Raw genomic sequence first — 25,408 nt, forward strand, 5'->3', positions numbered from 1 at the left:
TATGCTGATAAAAACCCGTATTTTAAAACAAATAGATCAGACAGTAGATTATTAATCCTAGCTTTATCATTTACCGCCATGACTCACAATTATGTATCAGAATAGTCCGGGATCAGCTTTCTTAACTCATTTTCTGCCTCCTCCTTGCTAGCGAAAACATAGAAATGACCCTGCCATTCCACTTTCAGTTTTGCGGATACAGGAGGCCGTATTTGACATTGGCTTGCCGTAGCGCTGTTTAATATTATAGAAGGCGGCGTTTGATAGCTGTTGCTGGAGAGAAGTCAGGGAAGACGCGAATGTGGCAATCTTCATATATAATATCTTCCTTTTTTTTCCTGAGGAGTTCCATCACCTCTAACTTAAATGATAATCGTTCAAAACGAACTATAAAAGATCTTGGTCGGGGTCTGACGGTGTTTGATCAGCGACGCGTAAGCCGCTGCTATCTCAGATTCTGCTTTAAAGTCGCCCCGATTATTTTAGAAAAAGTTCAGTTGCGAATTTCACGGGTTTAAACTTTCTCGATTCTCCGGCAGGCCTTCAATTCTGACATTATACCTTCTATTCCCATCTTCTAAAGCAGCCAGTCTGTCTCCAAGTTTTTCTCCGAGTTTTTTACATTCCGAACTGACATTTACTGCTCTTTCCTCGGCACTGGCAGCTAGATGTTCGGCTATTTCGATCCGATTCGTGAATGTCTCACTAAGATGCTCCAATCGATCAGCAAGCGTGCTCGAGATTTTCTCAATGCGCTCTTCAATTTTACCCAGCACCTGTCGAAGTTCAAGTTGTACTTCTTGACGCAGCCTTTCATTTGCCTGTTGGATTTCCTGTTTTAATTCCTGTTTCAGTCTCTCAAGTGCCTTTGCCGTTGCTTTCTCATTAGCCTTCTCGCTTTTCTTTATATCTTGCGTGAGCTCAGCGAGCAACACTTTCAGTTCAGATAGCTCAAATGTGCCTTCTTGTGCTGTAGATGAAGCAGCAGACTCTGCTGAAGCCGGTGTCCCGCTGCTCCAGTCCCGCGATTGCGTAACTGAAGCCGCGGACCTCCCGGCATTTTCCAGTTTCAGGTAAACCTCTCCTATCGGCGAGCTATCCACATCTGCACTCACGAGCGCACCTTCGCTCCCCTTTTCGCTCTCAGCCGGCGACGATGTAGCGGACCGTGGTCCCGAGGAGTCTGTACTTTCGCCCATCTGATCCAGGTCTGTCTCTTTTGCATGTTTGTCACACAAAATGTTTCTGATCATCAAACACATTTGACCATTAGTCAAATATAACACAAGTAAACACAAAATGCAGTTTTTAAATGATATTTTTTATTATTTAGGGAGAAAAAAAATCCAAACCTACATGGCCCTGTGTGAAAAAGTAATTGCCCCCTTGTTAAAAAATAACCTAACTGTGGTGTATCACACCTGAGTTCAATTTCGTAGCCACCCCAGGCCTGATTACTGCCACACCTGTTTCAATCAAGAAATCACTTAAATAGGAGCTGCCTGACACAGAGAAGTAGACCAAAAGCACCTCAAAAGCTAGACATCATGCCAAGATCCAAAGAAATTCAGGAACAAATGAGAACAAATGAGAACAGAAGTAATTGAGATCTATCAGTCTGGTAAAGGTTATAAAGCCATTTCTAAAGCTTTGGGACTCCAGCGATCCACAGTGAGAGCCATTATCCACAAATCAGTGGTGAACCTTCCCAGGAGTGGCCGGCCGACCAAACTTACCCCAAGAGCAGAGGCGACTCATCCGAGAGGTCACAAAGACCCCAGGACAACGTCTAAAGAACTGCAGGCCTCACTTGCCTCAATTAAGGTCAGTGTTCACGACTCCACCATAAGAAAGAGACTGGGCAAAACGGCCTACATGGCAGATTTCCAAGGCGCAAACCACTGTTAAGCAAAAGAACATTAGGGCTCGTCTCAATTTTGCTAAGAAACATCTCAATGATTGCCAAGACTTTTGGGAAAATACCTTGTGGACTGATGAGACAAAAGTTGAACTTTTTGGAAGGCAAATGTCCCGTTACATCTGGCGTAAAAGGAACACAGCATTTCAGAAAAAGAACATCATACCAACAGTAAAATATGGTGGTGGTAGTGTGATGGTCTGGGGTTGTTTTGCTGCTTCAGGACCTGGAAGGCTTGCTGTGATAGATGGAACCATGAATTCTACTGTCTACCAAAAAATCCTGAAGGAGAATGTCTGGCCATCTGTTCGTCAATTCAAGCTGAAGCGATCTTGGGTGCTGCAACAGGACAATGACCCAAAACACACCAGCAAATCCACCTCTGAATGGCTGAAGAAAAACAAAATGAAGACTTTGGAGTGGCCTAGTCAAAGTCCTGACCTGAATCCAATTGAGATGCTATGGCATGACCTTAAAAGGCGCTTCATGCTAGAAAACCCTCAAATAAAGCTGAATTACAACAATTCTGCAAAGATGAGTGGGCCAAAATTCCTCCAGAGCGCTGGAAAAGACTCATTGCAAGTTATCGCAAACGCTTGATTGCAGTTATTGCTGCTAAGGGTGGCCCAACCAGTTATTAGGTTCAGGGGCAATTACTTTTTCACACAGGGCCATGTAGGTTTGGATTTTTTCTCCCTAAATAATAAAACCATCATTTAAAAACTGCATTTTGTGTTTACTTGTGTTATATTTGACTAATGGTTAAATGTGTTTGATGATCAGAAACATTTTGTGTGACAAACATGCAAAAGAATAAGAAATCAGGAAGGGGGCAAATAGTTTTTCACACCACTGTATGCGCTCTGTGGTTATTCTCTTAGGTGGGCGTTAGCGTATCCTAATCTCTTGGACCAATAGTGTGAGTTTTCCGCATTCGACTTAAACAACCGACATTATAATATACTGGAAATTATGAAGTAAAAGCCCCGACTTATGCGCAGGAGAACTTAAACGCGAGTATATATGGTAGATAGTACTTGGGACAAACTTACATTTCTCCTTGATGTTCCCGTCTTTTCCACAGTTTAAAACTACAAGTCAGTGGGATTAAAGTGCACAATGCATGCTTTTATTTAAGAGGATTTGCAGACATTTCAGTCACTCTATCTACATGTTCCCCACATTTTAGAGCAACATAATACTTGGGACAATTGGCATCCCAGGTGTTTGAGATTCTTCAGGTGTGTTTCATTGTTTCATAAGATACCTCAACTTGCTGCTACCCTTTGCAGTCTACAGTTGCCGATGTTCAACATGATTACAAGAGCTGTACCAATAAAAATCAAAGAAGCCATTACGAGAATGAACAACAGGAATAAGGCCATTGGAGACATCGGTAATCGCTTAGGATGACTGAAATCAACTGTCTAGAATATCATGAAGAAGAAAGAACACACTGGTGACCTCAGTAATCACAAAGGAACTGGTAGGCCAAGGAAGACCTCCACTGCTAATAACAGAACAATCCTCACTATGGTCAAGAAAAAGCCCCCCACGCCTGTCAGACAGACCAGAAACAGTCTTCGGGGGGCCGATGTGGATGTATCAGAGATGATTATCAGCTAAAGACTTCATGAATAGAAATACAGAGGCCATACTGCAAGATGCAAACCACAAAAATAGGATGGCCAGATTACAGTTTGTGAAATACAACTTCAAAGAGCCTGTAGAATTATGGAAAAAAGGTCTTGTGGACAAATGAGACAAAGATGAACCTCATCAGAGTGACGGTGAGGGCAAAGTGTGGAGACCAAAAGGAACTGCTCAAGAGCCAAAGCAGCTCCTCTGATAAACATGATAGTTGGGGTGTTGCAGCTTGAGCATGTTCGGCTGCCACAGATCCTGGCATACTTCTCTTCATTGATGATGGAACTGCTGACGGCAGTGGCACAATGAATTCTAAGGTGTGTAGAAACATGTGATCTGCTCAATTTCCACTTAAATGATTCCAAACTCACTGGACGGCGCTTCATCCTACACAAGATAATAAGCCAAATATACTACTGAGACAACACAGGAGATAGTCGAAGATAAAAAATGGAAAATTCTGGAATGGCCAAGCCAGTCACCTCATTTAAATCCAACTGAGCAGGCCTTCCATATGCTGAAGAGAATACTTAAGAGGACAAGTCCATCAAAACAAGAAAGAGCTGAAGATGGCTGCATTAAAGGCTTGCCAGAGCATCATCAGAGATGATCCTCAAGACGTGGTGATGTCTAGACTTCAAGCAGTCATTGCATGCAAGTCCAAAACATGATGGCATTAATAGACCTGCCATTGCTGTGTCCTAAACATTATGGTGCCCTGAAATGGGTGGACCATGTAGAAAAAGTGTTGTGTGATAAAATGTCTGCAAATCCCCTTAAATGAAAGTCGGAAATGTGCACTTTAATCACATCTGAATTGTTTGATTTTTCATTTGAAACTGTGGAGCAAAAGGGGGAAGTCAAATAAAACGTGTTTTTGTCCCAGTCATTATTGATGGCACAGCAGGTGGCAGACCGATCAGTTTGACGGGTAGTTAATTCATTTTCAGAAGGGCAGGATCTACTCAGCAAATGAATTTTCTAAGGAATACTAAGGTAGACCTTCACCTCTTGTATGCGGAGGTCAAGCACATCGTAGGTCTTGGATTTTGTATTTGTGACAATCGTCTGGTACCGGCTGTAAATCTTTTCGATGCCTTCAAGTTTCACATTTTGTAGATTGGAAAGGTTCTCGATAGTACTGATCATATCTGAGATCTTCTCCAAGCGCTTGCAGAATGTGTCAAACTTCCCAAATATGTAGTTCTCACTGCAAAAAAAAATAGACCTTCTTTCAATATTCAGAGTTACATATAACAAACTACACGAGAAACTCTCCGAATTATCAACTTATGAAATATAGTTCTTTCATATAAAGATGGGTTGCCTGATTCATGCAGAGCCCAAACACTCTAGAAAAACAATTTGTCTGCCACCTTTGCTGTCCAACAAGTAATATCAAACCATTTAATGCAAACTATATATCTAGGCTGTTATACTGGTTACTCCTATAAAAACACCTCCATGAACTATGAGTAGTAATAATAATAATAATAATAATAATAATAATAATAATAATAATAATAATAATAATAATAATAATAATAATAATAATAATAATAATAAAAAAACTGGGCGGCACAGTGGCGCAGTGGTAGCGCTGCTGCCTTGCAGTTAGGAGGCCCGGGTTCACTTCCTGGGTCCTCCCTGCGTGGAGTTTGCATGTTCTCCCCGTGTCTGTGTGGGTTTCCTCCCACATTCCAAAGACATGCAGGATATGGCGATTCTACATTGGCCCTAGTGTGTGCTTGGTTTGTGTGTGTCCTGCGGTGGGTTGGCACCCTGCCCGGGATTAGTCCCTGTGTTGGCCGGGATTGGCTCCAGCAGACCCCCGTGACCCTGTGTTCGGATTCAGCGGGTTGGAAAATGGATGAATAATAAACCTTTACATCTATATAGAGCTTTTCTTGCTACTCAAGAGTGTGGAGCCACTTCAACCACCACTAATGTGTATCATCCACCTGGATGATACAATGGCAGCCATTTTTATGCCAGTATGCTTACAACACATTAGCCGTTAGGTGGTCAAGTCCTGCTTATAGTTTACAAAGCCTTAAATAATCTCACTCCATCTTATATATCGGAATGTCTGACACCTTATATTCCAAATCGTAACCTCAGATCCTCAAATGAGGGTCTCCTTAGAATTCCAAGAACAAAACTTAAAAGAAGTGGTGAGGCGGGCAGGCGGCCTTCTGCTGTTATGCACCTAAAATCTGGAATAGCCTGCCAATAGGAATTCGCCAGGCTAATACAGTGGAGCACATTAAAAAACTGCTGAAAACACATTACTGTAACATGGCTTTCTCATAACTTCATTTCAGTTTAATTCTGATGCTCCGTATATTCAATTAATTATCATTACTATTCATGGTGGCTCCAAAATCCGTACTAATCCCTTCGTTTTTTTTTTTCCCGGTTTTCTGTGGTGTCGACCTGCGCCACCACCACCTAATCAAAGTACCGTGATGTTCCTACATCAATGGATTAAAAGCCAGTAGTCCACATGACCATCATCATCAAGTCCTTCCATGAAAACCCTGAATACCATGAGGACTGATCATTTATGTTAGGTAGAATGCCCAGAGGGGGCTGGGTGGTCTCATGGTCTGGTACCCCTGCAGATTTTATTTTTTCTCCAGCCGTCTGGAGTTTTTTTTTCTGTCCTCACTGGCCATCGGACCTTACTTTTATTCTATGTTAATGAGTTTTGTCTTATTTTTCTTATTTATTTATTTTGTCTTTTATTTCTCTTTCTTCATCATGTAAAGCACTTTGAGTGACATTATTTGTATGAAAATGTGCTATAGAAATAAATGTTGTTGTTGTTGAAGTGATGAATAAGAGATAGCCAATGAGAAACAGGGAATGATTAGGGGGCCAGAATGACTAGGCCGTGGTGGGCAGTTTAGCCTGGACATCGGGATACACTCTACTCTTTACAAATGATACCCAGGGATCTTTAATGACCACATTAGAGAGAGTCAGGACCTCGGTTTTACATCTCATCTGAAGGATGGAACCATTTTTTTAGCACAGTGTCCCTGTCACTGCACTGGGGCATTCAGATCCTCATTCTGACCACAGGGTAAGCACCCCCTGCTGGCCTCACCAATACCTCTTTCAACCTGAGCTTTTCTTAGATTGTCTCCCATTCAAGTATCAGCTTGGGCTGAACATGCTAAGCATCAGGTGATTGAAATCTTCTGAAGTGCATATGGTATGGCTGCTGATTAAGTCTTCATAATTTACATGTCAGAATCAAAATATAATCAAAGGTAATTTTGACGGGTTGTCCATGGTTGAGCAAGTTTTGAAATAAACAGTGCACCCAGACTCAGGGCCATGCATTCCTGAGGTGTTTAAATGGGAAATTGGCTCATTCACATTCACATGCAGATGTGACCGGAGCAGCCAGCTTTCTCAATGACACTCCATGGTGTGTAATCAACTCACCTGCACTTGTGATAGGTTGAAAGGAGGCTGAGGTGGTCAGATCAGGGAAAGTTCTGGAGAGATGGCTTTGAAAGAATGAACCAGCACGGTGGAAGGAAGGCAGAATGGATGGAGGCCCTTAAAGGGAGACAGAGAAATAGTGCTGCGGGGTGGGTCGCCCCCACCAAATATTCTGGAGGAGTGGGTGAGATTGAGTTCTCCAGAGGTCTTGCTGGACCAGCGTCAAGTGGCAGGATGATGGAGTTCTGGCCCAGAGTGCCCCAGCGGGTACTGCCCCTGAGGTGGTTGAGATGAGAGCTGGCTAAAGGGACAGTGGTTCTCACCGTCTGAGCCTGACTGCAGTTGACCCGAAGGACTACGTTCATTTCTGACATTTCAACCCATCTTAGAGGGGTAGCACAGCTAGTGTGTAATAAAGCATTAGGCATTTTTGTGACTTTTTTCCATTTTCCCACTTATTTCATTTCAAAACTCAAAGAGATACCTGAACTCAAACTGCTTCTCATTCTGGCTTTCATGTAGTTTTTCTTTAACCCGATGGAAAGTCTCCTGGTATTCCTTGTTCAACTCGGAGCAATCCTGAATCCTCTGAATCAGTTCAGGTCTGGAAAATAAGTTGTAACTTAAGTAATCGTGATGTGTGGTCAGAGCAATCAAATACAACACAATGAATTCAGAAAGGATGGAGACCCCCTCACTCTCTGGACAGTTTATTGTGTTGTAGATTTAATGTTAAATGGACACATCAATCTCCGCTCAATAAACCATACTGATAAATTGATAACATGTTTTCAGAAAGGTTTGCAAATTCATTATTCAATATTTAATTCAATTCTTTATTGTCATGTGTACAAGTACCATGTACAATGAAATGCTTGCTTGCATGTGCCCCCGCAGACAGTGAACATAGACAAAAAAAAAAAGCAAATAAATAAATGAATATAAACAAGTAAATAAATAAAACCAGAATCCTAGGAATAAATTGAGACAGTGGAAGAAGTATATGTGCAGGTAGCAGTGGAAGTGAAACAAGGTTGTTCATGAGTCTGATTGCAGTTGGGTAGAAACTGTTCCTGTACCTGAAGGTGCCCGTCCGAATTGACTTTAGTTGCTTCCCAGATGAGAGGAGGGTGAAAAGTGACAATGCTGGATGGCTGGGGTCCCGTCTGGTATGGTTCACTTTGCTGAGACAGCGTGTGGTGTGGATGTCATGGATCGCAGGGAGCTGTGTGCCCGTGATCAGGGCCGGATTAAGACGAAATTGGGCCTGATGCTGCAGCGCAAAAAAGGCCTATTTTTTCTCGACATTGGCGCATGTGCATTCGACACTCACCATACATGCGCTCTCATGCCGACCAAGGAGCCTTAATTGCTTGCAACGCAACCAGCCAGCCTTTATTGAACATGAATAATAATAACGACGTAGTATCGTAACAACGAGATTAACATCAAACTATGTAACATCAACATTCAATAAAAAATTGTCTGAAAAATGCACTTAATGCAGAAAACCTAACAATGAAATACACAAAATTTTGCAATTCTCTTACGAAACAGAGTAAGAAAAAACAAATTTACAGAGACATTGGGTCAAAGTGACTCAGTTCAGGCTGTTGAGGGTTAAACTTTGTCCACGATTTAAATTTCAGAACAGACCAGAATCCTGTCGAGGATTTAAAAAATTCTAAACCTCCATTTCGGGCCCGCAGGCCGGCTTTTAGTTTTAGCTTTACAGATAACCATTTAAATAGCCATCAATTTTTACTGTACAACTAAATTTCAAGGTGAAAAATGTAACTACCTGGCACTTACTGAACAATAATAAAGTGGCAAGAATCCCCAAGATACTGCAAAAACGCAGCTAAATTACTAAGTAAACTGTTTAATGTAAAATTGATAGCATTAACTTGAAATCTTCGGTTAATAAACACAACAACGTTATAGTTACGTCACAGTGCAAAAGAACAATAGTAACTGTATAATAAGTAACGCTGTGTCTAGGCGTCCCAAAGTCGGACTCCAAATTTCATTCTAAGAAAATACACAAAATTTCGCAATTCTCTTATGAAACCAAGTAAGAAAAAATGAATTTGCAGAGACATTGGGTCAAAGTGACTCAGTTTAGGCTCTTGAGGGTAAAAATTTGTCCATGATTTAAATTTCATAATAGACCAGAATCCTGTAGAATTTAAAAATTCTAAACCTCCATTTCGGGCCCGCAGGCCGCTTTTAGTTTTACCTTTACAGATAACCATTTAAATAGCCATTGATTTTTACTGTACAACTAACTTTCAAGGTGAAAAATTTACTACGTGGCACTTACCGAACAATAATAAAGTGGCAAGAATCCCCAAGATACTGCAAAAAACGCAGCTAAATTCCTAAGTAAACTGTTTAACGTAATATTGATAGTATTAACTTGAAATCTTCGGTTAACAATAAACACAATGACTTTACAGTTACGTCACAGCGCAAAGAACAATAGTAACTGTGTAATAAGTAACGCTGTGTCTAGGCGTCCCAAAGTCGGACTCCAAATTTCATTCTAAGAATTATTTTGAGGTTAATATAGCAAAGGAAAACTGTTCAGCTTCCGGAAAATTCTCGTCTGTTTTCATCTGGGCCTATTTCAGGAATGGGCCTAATGCTGCAGCATCAATAGCACCCACCTTAATCCGGCCCTGCCCGTGATCTGCTGTGCTGTACTCACCACCCACTGCAGAGCTTTGCAGTCCTGAACTGAGCAGTTGCTGTACCAGGATGGATTCCACAGTACACCTGTAGGGTTGTGGGGGTCATCCAGGCCTTGCTCAGTCTCCTGAGAAAGTAGGGGCATTGTTGGGCTTTCTTGACTACTGCCACAATGTGACTTGACCATTTAAGGTCATCAGTGATGGTGATTCCGAGGAACCTAAAGCTGCTGACCTGCTCCACAGCCTCACCTCTGATGTAGATGGGGCTGTGCTCTGTTACCTGTTTGCGGAAATACGCAATCATCTCCTTAGTTTTGCTAACGTTGAGGGTGAGGTTGTTGTCCTGACACCATTCTGCCAGGAGTCTGACCTCCTCCCTGTAGGCCATCTCATCATCCTCGCTGATCAGACCTAATACAGTGTCATTATCAGCAAACTTAAGGATGGTGTTAGAGCTGTACTTGAAACCGAATCAAAACCGAAATCTCTCCTTCCTAGAGATTTTCAGACCCTTTGCTAAGGCGTATCCTGTTTGGCTCTGTGGTGGACTGGTGCCCTGTCCAGGGTTTGATCCTGTGCCCTATGCTAGCTGGGTTAGACTTCCGCACGCCCTGTGACCCTGGTCTGCATTAATCAGGTTACAAAATGAAATGAAATTATCTTTAAGATGTGTCTAGAACTTGATAGGAGCCAACCTGTACTAAAATGAGTTGATTGGACATTGTCTAGAAAGGCACACAAGTACCTGTGTATGGAGGGTCCAACAATTCACACTGCATGTCATGACAAATGCGAAGCCATAAAGTGTAAGGAACTCTCTGTGATGAAATTGTGGTGAGGTATAAATCAGAGCCAAGGGATAAAACCATTTCTAAAGCTTTGAGTGTCCAAAGAAGCAGAGTGGCCTCAATAATTTTGAAATAGAAGAAGTTTGGAACCTCCTAGACTCTTCCAAGAGAAACTGAACAAGAGGAGTCTTGGTCAGCGAGGTGTGCAAGAACCCAATGGTAACTCTAACAGAGCTTCAGAAGTTCTCTGCTGAGACAGGAGAACCTGCCAGAAGGACGACCACCTCAGCAGCGCACCATTAATCAGACGTTTATAGTAGAGTGGCTAGATGGAAGCTAGCACCGTATTAACTTTGGCAGTTACACATTTCTGATGTCACACTGACCTTGCAAAGCATCATGAAGCATTGGGGAAAAATGAAGTTTGTCTAAGCCAGTCGCATTGGCAAATATTCAAGTAAATATTTGTCGAACAAAGTTACTAGCGAACCCAGCAAATACACAGCGAAAACCACTTTGGCAAATTCTGTCCATCAACACTAGTCGTGACACATTTGAACTATTAATACAAGGCGTGTTTTTGTTATTAAAAAATACGGGAGGAAAGCTGAGACAGACATGGGGTCAACACAGAAAATCAGTCATAGGATTTGCGAAATGGAATGCTGCACCACATTTATCTAATTCACGAACTTACAATATGCAAACTGAATTGATACTTTAAAATTCACTAAAAAAAGAAAGGATGCCAATTAAACACATACGTTGTCACACATGGTTATTGCTGGATCTCCTCATGGGCTCGATTGAGCGATGTAATAACCCGCCGAGGTGAGAGGAGGGCACTATTGCTAATTTTCTCTTCTCCTTCTCTCTCAGCAGCGCCAAGAAACTGCCAAGTTAGGGTACTTAGCCCCACCTCTTCTGATTCATCAACTATAAGAAACCTGGCTGCCTGGAAAGACGCATCTTTTGTGACCAGATTGTCCCGCCGGACGGTGCTCCTGTGATTGGTCCCTAATTCTGCGTCTGAGAGCCAAATCAATTTTGTTTATATTTCGTTAAACGGCAAAAAGAATAATGCAGAGAGGAGTTCCTTTTTGATGGACTTTTCCGTTAACAATCCGATTGGCGTCCCAACTTTTGCCTTTGCATAACCTGTCATTGCTGCATAATGCTATTACAGGCACGTCTCAAGTTACATAGTCTCAATTTATGGGAATTCCGTAGATACGAACCAGCAGATTAAACTCCAAACTTTCTGTTTTTAATTACAAATGAAGGAAAGTAGGTTGCTATGTCAGCAGGCGTAAACATTTTAAAAGCAAAACTGGTAGAATAGACAAAAAATAAAAGACAGAAAAAAGTTCAGAACCGGGAGCTTGAGAAAACCAAAGCACCAAAACCAAACAGAGAAGTCTATGACTGTAACGAAAGTCAGGAAAACCACTGATCAAAAACGAAATATTCTTCAGAAAGGCACAAAGCAAGGTTTGTTATGTGTCACTCGGATTATTGCAATTACCAGTAGGACACGACCCTGAGGATCTCACCCCTAGTGACAGGAAAGCTCCAAGGAGACGGACAGAATTGAAACAAATTCCAAAATATATGACATAGTTTTGATTCAGATGAATACACTGAAGCCATTGCTAGTGGCTAAGAATAATACTTCACATTTCACATTGTCACCATTTTCAATCATTTTGTGCTTTCGTGCACAGATGTCACCAAAAGCATGTGCAGTCATGCAGTAAACGATGTCACAGGTAAGCAGATTGATCAGCATCTAGCAGGTTAGTTTAGCGGTATAAACCGATGATTGTACCTCCCAGTATCCTAAGTATGTGTCCCAGCTGTTGTGATTAAGAGTATCAAGCATAGCTGCTGTAAATGGGTGTGAGGCCTCCTAAAATCTCCATAAAAGCAGGGCCATAACCTTTCTGTCCAAAGAGATTCACCTAATATCCAGATAGCCTCAAAACTGCTAAGTGCAGGATTCTGGTTTAAAAGACAAACAAGGCAAGCTGGTTAAATAACAATAAATGGCCAAAAATAAAGCAAAGCTCTACAAGAGGAAGGATGACCAAAAAAAAAAAAACCCTTGGCTTGTGTACAAAAGGGCAAAGAATTCATTAGACAAAATAGAAAAATACAAGTAAAATGTTCAACAGAGCAAAAAAGGCAAAAATGAGTTGCCTAAAAAGGCAAAATCCTGTCCAAAACCAGGGAGAGAAGCAAAATAAATTAAGAGAGAAAATAGCAATACTCATGACTCCTCCAACAACAACGTTCTCTTACTCCTAAGCTTTTTCTTTTCTAGTTAAACAGCCAGACGGGGAGGACCCAGGAGTGATGACATCCTGAAGCTCCACCCACAAAGCATAACGAATAGGAAGACGTTTAAAGAGACAGTGCATCGTTAAAAACATCACAGAAAATACACACAAATATGAAAAACATCAGAAACAACAAGTTAATACCAAACAGCCATGTTGTCTCAGGGAGTACAGTTACTGGGATGAGGATGCGACACTCTGAGTGATCCCAGCAAATACAGAACCTCTCTACTGGGGTATCGATCATCAGTTAGTGCTGGGTTTTTGTGCATTCACTATGTCTTTTCCAATTAATGCATTTTTGATGATTTTTTTCCATTAATGGACATTTTTGGTGGAAGTTCTCACTGACATACAAATCTTGAGTTGCAGGAACAGAACCTAAAGCTTCCTTGTAACTCTACTCTCTCCAGATAATGTAAGATATCTTGGAATCGACATTTATGAACCTAACAAAGGCAGCGGAGTTGAGGCGGTTGTTTTATATTTTCTTCTATGTTCTTCGATTGCATGTCTATTAGATAGAGCACTCACGTGTCATGTTCCCATAATTTGGAGACTCCCTGGTAGAGGTAGGCCTTGCAAGTACTAATCATCTGGTTGGTGATTTTCACAAAGAGAGAGGTCATACGTTCTGATGTGTTGTAGTACTGGGATATGCTGTAGATCATCCGAATGCTGTTGATCAGACTAGGAATGTGCTCCAGCATGGAGGTCTGAAAAAGAAAAATTGAAATACTAATATTAATAAAACACTCTCAAGCTTAGAAACGTTATTAGTAATACAGATTCTCAAACCCTTTTCCAGAATCTTTGGACCAGATATGTTCCAGGTTTCAGAATTTTGTAACATAATTAATTAGAGAATTGCACACCGTTGTGGATTCCTGCAGGTGCGGGTAAGAAGATGCTCACAGCCTTGCAGGTAGAAGAAGATGGCCATACTTCAAAGGAAACATTAGGTTTAGGAAAAAAAAAAAAAACGAATGTGTGTCCACCATGCATTGCATTTCTGTCATGGTTCAAACAGGGTTCTTCCCCTGGTTGGGATTCAAATGTCTCTTTTGTTCATTTTCAATACATGTCTGTTTTGTTGTGTAGGGTCCAATTGGTCACAATTGAAGGAAGGATGAAACGAACCATATATAGAGAGATCAGAAAGGTGGGGCTTGAACCAGTCCAGTCCAAAGCAGACCTATGGATTTCGAGAAGCAAGAAGTGGTTAACAGTATCAGAAAAGCTGATGAACGATCAAGAAGGATTAAAAACCAGCAGAGAGTGAAGCAGCATGGGAAGATCTAAGAGCATTTGTGACTGAAAGCAGTGCAGTTTCAATAGAGTGGTCCTTGAAAAATCCAGATTGACAAGGATCTAGTAGATTGTTGCCAAAAATAAAAGAGGAGTGTTGTTTATGAACTATGGATTTAGGAGTTATAGTGAACTCTAAGATATGGTTAGAGCTGCCAGGGAAGAGAAAAAGAAGAAGACCTAAGAGAAGGTTTATGGATGTGGTGAGAGAGGACATGCAGGTGATGGGTGATGGAAGATATTGAAGAAGATGATCCTCTGTGGCGACCCCTAACAGGAGCAGCCGAAAGAAGAAGAAGAGAACTCTAAGCTATTGACTTCCTGACAGTGTCCAGAAGTCATTAAGAAGGCTAACAGAATGTCAGGTTATATAGCATGGAGTGTGGAGTACAACAACAACAACAACAACATTTATTTCTATAGCACATTTTCATACAAACAGTAGCTCAAAGTGCTTTACATAGTAAAGAATAGAAAAATAAAAGACACAATAAGAAAACAAAATAAGTCAACATTAATTAACATAGAATAAGAGTAAGGTTCAATGGCCAGGGGGGACAGAAAAACAAAAAACTCCAGACGGCTGGAGAAAAAATAAAATCTGTAGGGATTCCAGACCATGAGACCACCCAGTCCCCTCTGGGCATTCTACCTAACATAAATGAAACAGTCCTCGTTGGATTTATAGTTCTCACGGAAGGACTTGATAATGATGGTCACGTGGACTTCTGCCTTTTAATCCATCCATCATTGTTGGAGCATCATGAAGCTTTGAGTAGGTGGAGGTGGCGCAGGCCACCATCACAAAGAAACCGGAAAAAGAAACAAAAGAGAGAGTAGGGGTCAGTACAGATTTTAGAGCCACCATGAGTAGTTATTATGAAGAATTAAACATACAGAGTATCAGGATTAAGTTAAATTGAAGTTATAAAAAGGCCATGTTAAAGTAATGTGTTTTCAGCAGTGTTTTAAAGTGCTCTACTGTATCAGCCTGGCGAATTCCTATTGGCAGGCTATTCCAGATTTTAGGTGCATAACAGCAGAAGGGCCTCCCGCCTCACCACTTCTTTTAAGTTTAGCTCTTGGAATTCTAAGGAGACACTCATTTGAGGATCTGAGGTTACTATTTGGAATATAAGGTGTCAGACATTCCAATATATAAGATGGAGCGAGATTATTTAAGGCTTTATAAACCATAAGCAGAATTTTAAAGTCAATCCTGAATGACACAGGTAACCAGTGTAGTGACATCAAAACTAGGGTGATGTGTTCGGATTTTCTTTTCCTAGTTAGGATTCTAGCAGCTGCATTCTGCACTAGTTGCAAACGATTTATGTCTTTTTTGGGTAGTCCTGAGAGGAGTGCGTTACAGTAATCTAGTCGACTGAAAACAAATGCGTGAACTAATTTCTCAGCATCTTTCAAAGATATAAGAGGTCTAACTTTTGCTATGTTTCTTAAGTGAAAAATGCTGTCCTAGTGATCTGATTAATATGTGATTTAAAATTCAGATTACAGTCAACAATTACCCATAAGCTTTTTACCTCCGTCTTGACTTTTAATCCTAATGTATCCAGTTTATTTCTAATAGCCTCATTGTATCCATTATTGCTAATCACTAAGATTTCAGTTTTCTCTTTATTTAACTTGAGAAAGTTACTATTCATCCATTCTGAGATACAAGTCAGACATTGTGTTAGTGAATCAAGAGAATCAGGGTCATCAGGTGCTATTGATAAGTACAGCTGTGTGTCATCAGCATAGCTGTGGTAGCTCACGTTGTGCCCTGAGATAATCTGACCTAACGGAAGCATGTAGATTGAGAAGAGCAGCGGACCCAGGATAGAGCCTTGTGGAACACCATATCGGATATCATGTGTCTTCGAGTTGTAATTACCACAACTAACAAAAAATTTTCTCCCTGTCAGGTAGGATTCAAACCAATTTAAGACACTGCCAGAGAGGCCCACCCATTGACTAAGGCGATTTCTAAGAATATTGTGATCAATGGTGTCAAATGCAGCACTCAGATCTAAGAGGATGAGAACAGATAAATGGCCTCTGTCTGCATTTACCTGCAAGTCATTTACTACTTTAACGAGTGCAGTTTCTGTGCTGTGATTTGTTCTAAAACCCGACTGAAATTTATCAAGAATAGCATGTTTATTTAGGTGGTCATTTAACTGCATAATGACTGCCTTCTCCAGAACTTTACTTAAGAAAGGCAGGTTAGAGATGGGTCTAAAATTTTCAAGAGCTGAGGGTCAAGATTATGTTTCTTAAGTAGGGGTTTAACTACAGCAGTCTTAAGACAGTCTGGGAAGACCCCCGTATCTAATGACGAATTTACTATGTCAAGAACATTATCAATTAGCACGCCTGATACTTCTTTGAAAAAATTTGTTGGTATCGGGTCAAGGACGCAGGTGGAGGATATTTTTTGTAAATCAGGTAAATCTATCCTAGTGAAAGAGTTTAATTTGTTTATAACAGGATGCTGGGGTTTAGGAGGATCCTTAGTGTTGGAGGGATATACTATGTTATTTCTAATATCATTAATTTTTTGATTGAAAAATACAGCGATAGCCTCACAGGTTTTACTGGAAGTACTTAGGAGGCATTCCTTTGAGTTACCTGGGTTTAGTAGGCGATCAATTGTAGAAAATAAGACTCTGGGATTACTAGCATTGTTATTTATAATCTTGGAGAAATAGCAGCGCCTCTCAAGACGGACAGTGTTATTGTATTCTGTTATTTTGACTTTTAATATTTCATAGTGGATAGTAAGTTTAGTCTTCCTCCATTTACCTCGTACACTCAGCTCTGCGGCATGTTCTCTTTAAATCAGACACTCTTTGGGTCTTCCATGGTATAACAATGCTAGAAGATTTTTTCACTGTCTTTTCAGGTGCAACTATGTCAACAGCAGCTCTCACTTTAGTATTAAATCTTTCCACCTTACTATTTACATTGTCCTCGCTATTATAGCTGGCACTATAAACGGACTGATTGCTTAAAATGTTTGTAAGTTTTAAAGCTGCTGCTGAGTCAAAGAAGCGTTTTTTAACAATATGCTTCTCATGAGTGTTTTTTATCATTATTTCTATATTAAAAAGTAGAAGAAAATGGTCTGATAGACCAATATCAATGATCTGTTTTATATCAACTTTCAGTCCTTTAGTAATCACTAAGTCTAACGTATGACCTGCTTTATGTGTAGGCTGATTTATGAGCTGTCTCAAATCAAAAGAATCCAGGAGGTTCATAAATTCTTTTACTTTTAGATCACACTGATTATCTATATGAAAATTAAAGTCGCCAACTATTAGGAGTGTGTCATAGTTAGTAATTAAAATTGACATTAAGTCAGAGAATTCCTCAAAAAAGACGCGTTAAATTTTGGAGGTCTATACACGGATATTACTAGAACTTGAGAATCTTCATGGATAACAATGGCGAGATACTCAAAGGACTTAAACTTACCAAAACTGGCATCTTTACATTTTAATCGGCTCGAGTAAATGTTTGCCAAACCGCCTCCCTTTTTCCCTGGCGGTCTGCACGAGTAAAACTGTAATCCGGAGGCGCAGATTCGATTAAAACAGCCGCGTCTGAGTTAAGCCACGTTTCATTTAGTGCAATAAAATCTATTTTTTTATCACTAATAAGATCGTTGATAAAAAACGTTTTGTTAGTTAAAGCTCCAACATTTAATAGTGCCATATTTAATGTTTCGGAGGTGCAGAGATGAATACTATGTGCGTTGATATTTGGAATAGGAACTAAATTATTTTATTACCGCCGCTCTGTGTGTATTTTTTGTTTAATCTGTGATCTGTTTTTATAGTTTTAATACATTGTTCCTCTAAAATAGTGATTTTAATTAGATTATTGGAGTTTGTGCCATATTTCCTAGATTTTCTACGTGCATTGAGATTGCTTATTACAGTATGTAATGCCAGGGGCCATGACCCGGCCGGGGCGCCAGGAGGGACCGGAAGAGGGTGTGCACTTTAAGGGCGGAAGAGGGGCCCGTATTAAACACTTGTTTCCCCAGCATCATGTCCTCCGCCACACTTGGCGTGGCAGAAGACAACAGTATAAAGGGCCGTCTCCCTTCATTCGTGGAAGGGGTTAAGAGCAGAGATAGATAGTCAAGACAACACGGGTCCACATTACCTTCAAAGGCGGGGACCTGTATATGTTTTCGGAGAGGACGCCGGCGCGAAACTGTTGCAGCGGATGCAGGCCATCACGCTTGAAGAGCGGCAGCCGGCCCATGGGGCCGGGCCTTTGCCAGGGACTTCCCGGAAAAGAGATTCCAATTGTTGATGAAACTGACAGGCACGCGATTGACGGTGTGTCTTGTGTGCCCGCCGATGACTGCAGAGGCGGGACCAAGGAATGTCCATCACGGGCAGGGGAGACCCGGTGGGCGGAGGAAAGGCCCACAGGAAGTGGCGGCGTCCGGAGGCTGACAGACAGGTAGGCTCAGCGTCGGTTAACTTCCTGGAGCAGCGTGTCTTACAGATGCTGTGCCCTCCGGGCTGAGGTGCTGGAACTGGAGAGGAAGGCTGCGGCGCTGCAAACGTTCGATCGACAGCGGGGCGGCGCTGCGCTGGAATCTCCAGCGGAGAGATACGGCGGGCGGTGAGTACAGCCGACTCCGTACAGCATGCAGGAGGGTCTGTTGAAAAAGAAACCGGGTCCTAGCGCCTCGTACTATAGGGACGCAGAGCGGAAAGAGGCGCTTCATTTCCATAAGGAGTCTCAGTTGTTCGAAGGGAGGATTAGCGGCTGGGTGCCGTTTCCTCCAATAACAGCGTTGCTAGGTGCACGCATCACGGCTGGCTGCCCTCTGGGAGAGCAGAGGGAATCCCAGACGACGGGGTGATTGGAGGGGGAACGCTGCCCGTGCATGGCACGAGCTGGGTGCTGGCAGCGGTTCTGCCCTGTGTTCTCTTTGTAGGGGCGGACCCGAGGCGGGCTGAAGGAACCCCTTCGTGGCGGGAACAGCCCTCTGTCAGCGGAAGTTGGAGAAGCCACGGGGAGTAAAAGGGAGCACAACCTGTGCGAGGCACAGGGATGCACCAAGGGCTGGTGCTCGGATTGTGTCTCCGCCCCTGTCCCTGCTAGGAGTGCGGGGCGGAGGAGGCACTGTCAGGGATCTGCACCGCCAGGAGGCGCCCCAATGCCTTGGGGACTTGTTTCAACGTGGCCAGAAGATTGCCGGGAACACCTGGGGCTCATCCGGGTCCTCCATAAAGGGCCATCTCCCTTCATTCGCATTGGCTAGAGTCGGGTGGAAGAAGGCGAGGCAAGAGAGGAGAGTGGGCGGCCCGAGAAGAAGGCATTTTGTGGCCAGGATAACACGTGTGGTGGTGATAAACAACACTAACGGAAGATTCTATTAAACACTTATCATGTCCTGAAGGGGTTAAGAGCAGAGATAGATAGTCAAGATAAACAAATTACCTTCGATATGCTTTCGGAGAGGACCCGGGCGCCGAAACTGTTCAGATGCAGGCCATCACGCTTGAAGAAACGCGGCCTTTCCAAAAAGAGATTCCAATTGTTGATGAAACCGAGGTCTTTCTTCTTGCAGAAACCCTGTAGCCAGTTGTTCAATTGTAGCAGACGACTGTAGTTCAAGTCACAGGAGGTTCTGCTCAACCTTTATAACACACTGGTGAGGCCTCATCTGGAGTCCTGTGTGCAGTTTTGGTCTCCAGGCTACAAAAAGGACATAACTGCACAAGAGAAGGTCCAGAGAAGAGCGACTAGGCTGATTCAGGGCTACAGGGGATGAGTTTTGAGGAAAGATTAACAGAGCTGAGCCTTTACAGTTTAAGTAGAGAAGATGAAGAGGAGACCTGACTGAAGTGTGCAAAATTATGAAGTGAATTAGTCCAGTGGATCGAGTCGGTGACTTTAAAATGAGTTCATCAAGAACACGGGGACACAGTTGGAAACTTGTGAAGGGTAAATTTCACACAAACATTAGGAAGTTTTTCTTTACACAAAGAACGATAGACACTTGGAATAAGCGACCAAGTAGTGTGGTGGACAGTAAGACTTTAGGGTTTACTTTTAGGTAAACCTCGACTTGATGTTTTTCTTTGTTGGGCTGAATGGCCTGTTCTCATCCAGAGTGTTCTTATGTTCTAATGCAGGGGTGCAGGTTTTCATTCTAACCCTTTTCCTAATCAGTAACCAGTTTTCACTGCTAATTAGCTTCTTTTTCCTTCATTTTACGCTGTTTTTAAGGATTCAGTCCTCTGAATTGATTCTTTTTTTTTTCATTAAATGGCAGCCAAACAGAAATGAGATGTGAAACGAGCCAAAGGATGAGCAGCTAAATTGTGACGTCAAAGTCCAACCAATTTCACTCCAAGCAGTTTCTTAATGAGAAGCCGATTCTTGCTGTTAATTAAACCCATTACTTAATTCCATGGCTTGTTGCTGCTCTCATTTTTGCCATAACAGACATTTCACTATGTTTTGGTGAGCTGGGAGATTGACCTTACCGAGACCTTCATCTTTCTTTATTTTCAGATATTTGTGTGATGGGCACAGGTGAGCTGGTCATGTGGATTCTTGTTTTGTGTCTCATTATTATTTGGCTGCTAATTAAGGAAAAAGAAACAACAAAGGGGCCTGAGTCAAGTTAATTAAAATTAAGTCAAAAGAAGGTAATTTGCAGCAAAAACTGGTCATTAATGAAGAAGATGGTTAGAATGAAAACCTGCAGCCACTGCGGCCCTCCAGGACCGGAGTTCAACACCCGTGTTCTAATGCATTCTAAAAGCTCAGACAGGAATGTGATGGCATGCAGAAGTTCACTCATTTGCCATGTTCACCAAGTTATAAGGCGCCACTGTGTGTTTACCACACAAAAACGTGCCGAGCTCTGAAGACCAGGGCATCCAAAGAAAAGGAAAATAAAGCATTGTGCATGGCACAGTTATATAATGTAATAAAATAACATTAACACATAGACTGCTCTGCGGTGGGTTGGCACCCTGCCCTGGATTGGTTCCTGCCTTGTGCCCTGTGTTGGCTGGGATTGGCTCCAGCAGACCCCCGTGACCCTGTATTTGGATTCAGCGGGTTAGAAAATGGATGGATGGACATAGACTGCTTGACCATTTATTACCAGGATGCTGCAGTACTGGTCCATGCATATCTCTCTATTATAAAAAAAAATCTTGCGATGATACAAGACTTTTTTCCTGCGATGAGACGTGAACTCTGGAAGAGAGATCTTTTGAAGAGAGACAGAGAGACACTTTCACTTCCCGCGAGACGGACAAGTCACGTCATACTTACAACCTTCAGACGCAAGTCCCGTGATACACATGCAGAGCAAGTTAGAGATAATGGAAGTAGGAAAATTCAAAAGTCTCAAAAAAATGAGAGTGAAGATCACATTAGCGCAAAACAAATGGAAAATATTACTCGGTTAAATAACGGAACAGCACAAAGAGATTGCAAAGTATAATAATAATAACTGCATAAAGATCACATAAAGAGATCTGTTCTGTTCTGTGTATTGTGTTGTATGTATCGACCCCCTTTTTCTCTTTGACACCCACTGCACGGCCAACCTACCTGGAAAGGGGTCTCTCTTTGAACTGCCTTTCCTGAGGTTTCTTCCATTTTTTCCCTACTGGGTTTTTTTTGGGAGTTTTTCCTTGTCTTCTTAGATATTCAAGGCTGGGGGGTGGAGGGGGGCTGTCAAGAGGCAGGGTCTGTTAAAGCCCATTGCAGCACTTCTTGTGTGATTTTGAGCTACACAAAAATAAATTATATTGTATTGTGTTTAAGGATGTCTGGGGAAACAAGCGAGACAAGGCAGTGAGAGAAAAAGACAGCTGCTGTACAGGCTGTTAAACGTTCGAAGTGCTGCACGAAATGTAGATCACGTGGCACGGCAGCAGCAGATCGAGCAAAGAGGAGGTAAAAAAAAAAAACCTGTTATTTGTTTGACATTGTATCACCGTTTAAGAGGGGGCTTTAGAGGAGCAACCACGTCTACTTGGGGTGTGTTCAGCCCACCTCTTCACAATGGCGCGTAGAGCTGGCGGGATGGAGCGGTAGGTGAGCGCAGTGCAGATCACGCGGCATGGCAGCAGCAGAAAGCCAACAGCTAATCACTTGGAAAAATTGTTAAAGAAATGTATGAGAAACTGCGGTGGGTTGTTGCCCTGCCCGGGATTGGTTCCTGCCTTGCGTCCTGTGTTGGCTGGGATTGGCTCCAGCAGACCCCCGTGACCCTGTGTTCGGATTCAGCAGGTTGGAAAATGGATGGATGGATGGATGAGAAAGCAGCAGTTTTATTATCATCAGTAACTCAATCAAAAATGTAAAGAAACTGTTAATGACTTTATTTTCACCTTTCAAGTCTCCATTTGAATAAGAGTCCTAGAAGGATGGCACCACATAGAGTGCCCTAAATTTAACATGTCTCTTAGTGTTGTCCACGCTTATTGCACACAACACATTCAGTAGTGGGTGGCAGAATGTCCATGTAGTGCCACCTTGACATTTGTGACAAGTCGGATGCCGTGTGATAAAGAAATGCCTTCGGGGCAGACATCTGCATCGGTGCCAGAGCCTACAGGTTCCACATCATCCTAATGATTGTCACTATCTCGATCACTCTCATTATCTTCAAAATTTTTACCTTGCAACAAATCTAGATGTTTCAAAACATTAGCAGCTTTATGCTCATTTTGCAACAACATAATTATAGACTGTCTATTTATAGCACTATTTTCCGATGGTTGTGACGTCTGAAGAAATTCTATGCTTATCCACTAGATGGCAGCAATACCACTGATAACTGAAGACGTGACAATGTCTATAGTAGCTGCATACTGACATAATATTTATATATAGATAAAATTATTATTATTATTATATGCACCTAGACAGACTCAATGAGATACAAGTTAACTTGTACCTCGCGTATTAATCAGTTTGACATTTTTTTATTCTATTGCATGTTTACCCAAATCTGAATTTTTATATATTGTGGACACTTGAGGGCGCTGTTGCCCCATGAAACCCTGCAGACAGATACTCCGGACACAGGTTTAAAAGCACCAAAAAGATGTTTAAATCTCCAAAGCACCACATCTACCAAACACACAATGAATAAACACAATAATTCTCCTCCTCTCTACCCAGAAAGCTCTGTCACACTCCCTCCCAACTCCGGCTCACTTGCTGGGTTTCCACCAGTCCTTTTTATAGTTCTTGACCCGGGTCAGATGGAGAGTTGTATTTTTCTTCAGTATGGAAGCACTTCTGTCCTTCCATCCCCATAAATTGGGAGTACTTCCGGGCAATATGGGAAGCAGAAATCCCCATGTCTCCCTGCAGCGGCACCCATGGTACCCAGCAGGGCTGTGAAGCCAAACTCCATATCCCATAGTGCCGGTGCACCGCTATGCTACAGGGAAGTAGCCAACTAGCGTCCTGGGTGTGTCGGCTGGGTTGAGCTGCTGGCCGTCCATCACAATATTTTGTAGTATTTTACCTGTAAACTTATTATAGCGCCCTGAGTCTTAATTCAGTATATGCTATTCAAAAGGTAATTGAATTGAATTAATTGAATTGAATTAAACTTACAGGTGTGCACCGGCCGATAGTTGAAAAGAATCCATCCAATGTATACAGAAACTTGACATTGTCCCTCGCTTCGTTGGCAGCACTTGTTATGCAGACATCCTTGAAAAAAGGGAATTACAAACAAAAGTTAGCGAAATGTAAAAGTTGTGAGTGAAAAATCTGAATACTAGTGAAGTCTAGTTGGAGGGATCTGGAGTACAAGGACTTTAAATCCTTCTCTGATTAGAGGTGTAAACTTGAAACTGATCTGATCATACAGGGGAGGCTAACAGGGGGTCCAGAGTACATCCTATAAGTGAGCCTGCCCTTTGAATTAGCTTGCTGTCTCGGTGGGCCTCCCTTGAAGTCATGTTTCCAGCCCAGCACACCACACTGGCCATCAAAGAGTTGCAGAAGAAGTGAAGGATGTCACTTTCCACATTAAAGGAATGCAGTTAGGAAACAACAAGAGTCTGCTCTGCCCTTTCTTATATAGTTAATAAGTGTTCTGAGACCAGTACAACCTGTCATCAATGTGGACCCCCAAGTACTTGTAGGACTGGACCACCTCTTCATTCCACTCCCTGAGTAGTGACTGGACAAAGAGGCTCTTTGGTGGGGTGAAAGTCAATAAGCAGCTCTTTGGCGTTGCTGATGTTAAGTTGCAGACAATTCTCAAAGTTCTCCCCCTGACTCCTTTCCTCTGTCTCATCCCAAATATCAACACACCCTATAAGAGCAGAATCATCTGAGATTTTCTTCAAGTGACCTGACCCGCTGTTAAAATTGTAATATAGTAAGAAGAACAAGAAGAAGAAGAATATGGGACACTGACCATGTTAGCATAGAATCTGATCTCTAACAACAACAACAACATTTATTTCTATAGCACATTTTCATACAAACAGTAGCTCAAAGTGCTTTACATAATAAAGAATAGAAAAATAAAAGACACAGTAAGAAAATAAAATAAGTCAACATTAATTAACATAGAATAAGAGTAAGGTCCAATGGCCAGGGTGGACAGAAAAACAAAAAACTCCAGACGGCTAGAGAAAAAAAATAAAATCTGCAGGGATTCCAGGCCATGAGACCACCCAGTCCTCTCTGGGCATTCTACCTCACATAAATGATCAGCCCTCTTTGGATTTAGGGTTCTCACAGAAGTAACTTAAGTCACCCAACTTGACCAGTTCCTGTACACAGATACATACAGTTGTGCTTGAAAGTTTGTGAACCCTTTAGAATTTTCTAGATTTCTGCATAAATATGACCTAAACCATCATCAGATTTTCACTCAAGTCCTAAAAGTAGATAAAGAGAAACCAGTTAAACAAATGAGACAAAAATATTATACTTGGTCATTTATTTATTGAGGAAAATGATCGAATATTAAATATTTGTGAGTGGCAAAAGTATGTGAACCTCACAGATGATCAGTTAGTTTGAAGGTGAAATTCGTGTCCGGTGTTTTCAATCAATGGGATGTCAATCAGGTGTGAGTGGGCACCCTGTGTTATTTAAAGAACAGGATCTATCAAAGTCTGCTCTTCACAACACATGTTTGTGGAAGTGTATCATGGCACAAACAAAGGAGATTTCTGAGGACCTCACAAAAAGAGTTGCTGATGCTCATCAGGGTGG

General features: G+C 41.9%; 1 protein-coding gene across 1 annotated transcript in view; it reads right to left on the reverse strand.

Annotated features, from left to right (window-relative positions):
• Nucleotides 1-25,408, reverse strand: part of LOC120529938 (dynein heavy chain 5, axonemal-like) — a 331,615-nt gene that overhangs the window by 273,526 nt on the left and 32,681 nt on the right. The window contains exons 9-12 of the mRNA XM_039754147.1: nucleotides 23,786-23,884; nucleotides 13,376-13,557; nucleotides 7,506-7,625; nucleotides 4,574-4,775 (exon numbers count right to left, since the gene is read on the reverse strand). Coding sequence (XP_039610081.1) covers nucleotides 4,574-4,775; nucleotides 7,506-7,625; nucleotides 13,376-13,557; nucleotides 23,786-23,884 — 603 coding nt within the window. The remainder of the gene's footprint in view (nucleotides 1-4,573; nucleotides 4,776-7,505; nucleotides 7,626-13,375; nucleotides 13,558-23,785; nucleotides 23,885-25,408) is intronic.

Source organism: Polypterus senegalus, chromosome 5, assembly GCF_016835505.1.
Source record: "Polypterus senegalus isolate Bchr_013 chromosome 5, ASM1683550v1, whole genome shotgun sequence".
Taxonomy (NCBI): domain Eukaryota; kingdom Metazoa; phylum Chordata; class Cladistia; order Polypteriformes; family Polypteridae; genus Polypterus; species Polypterus senegalus.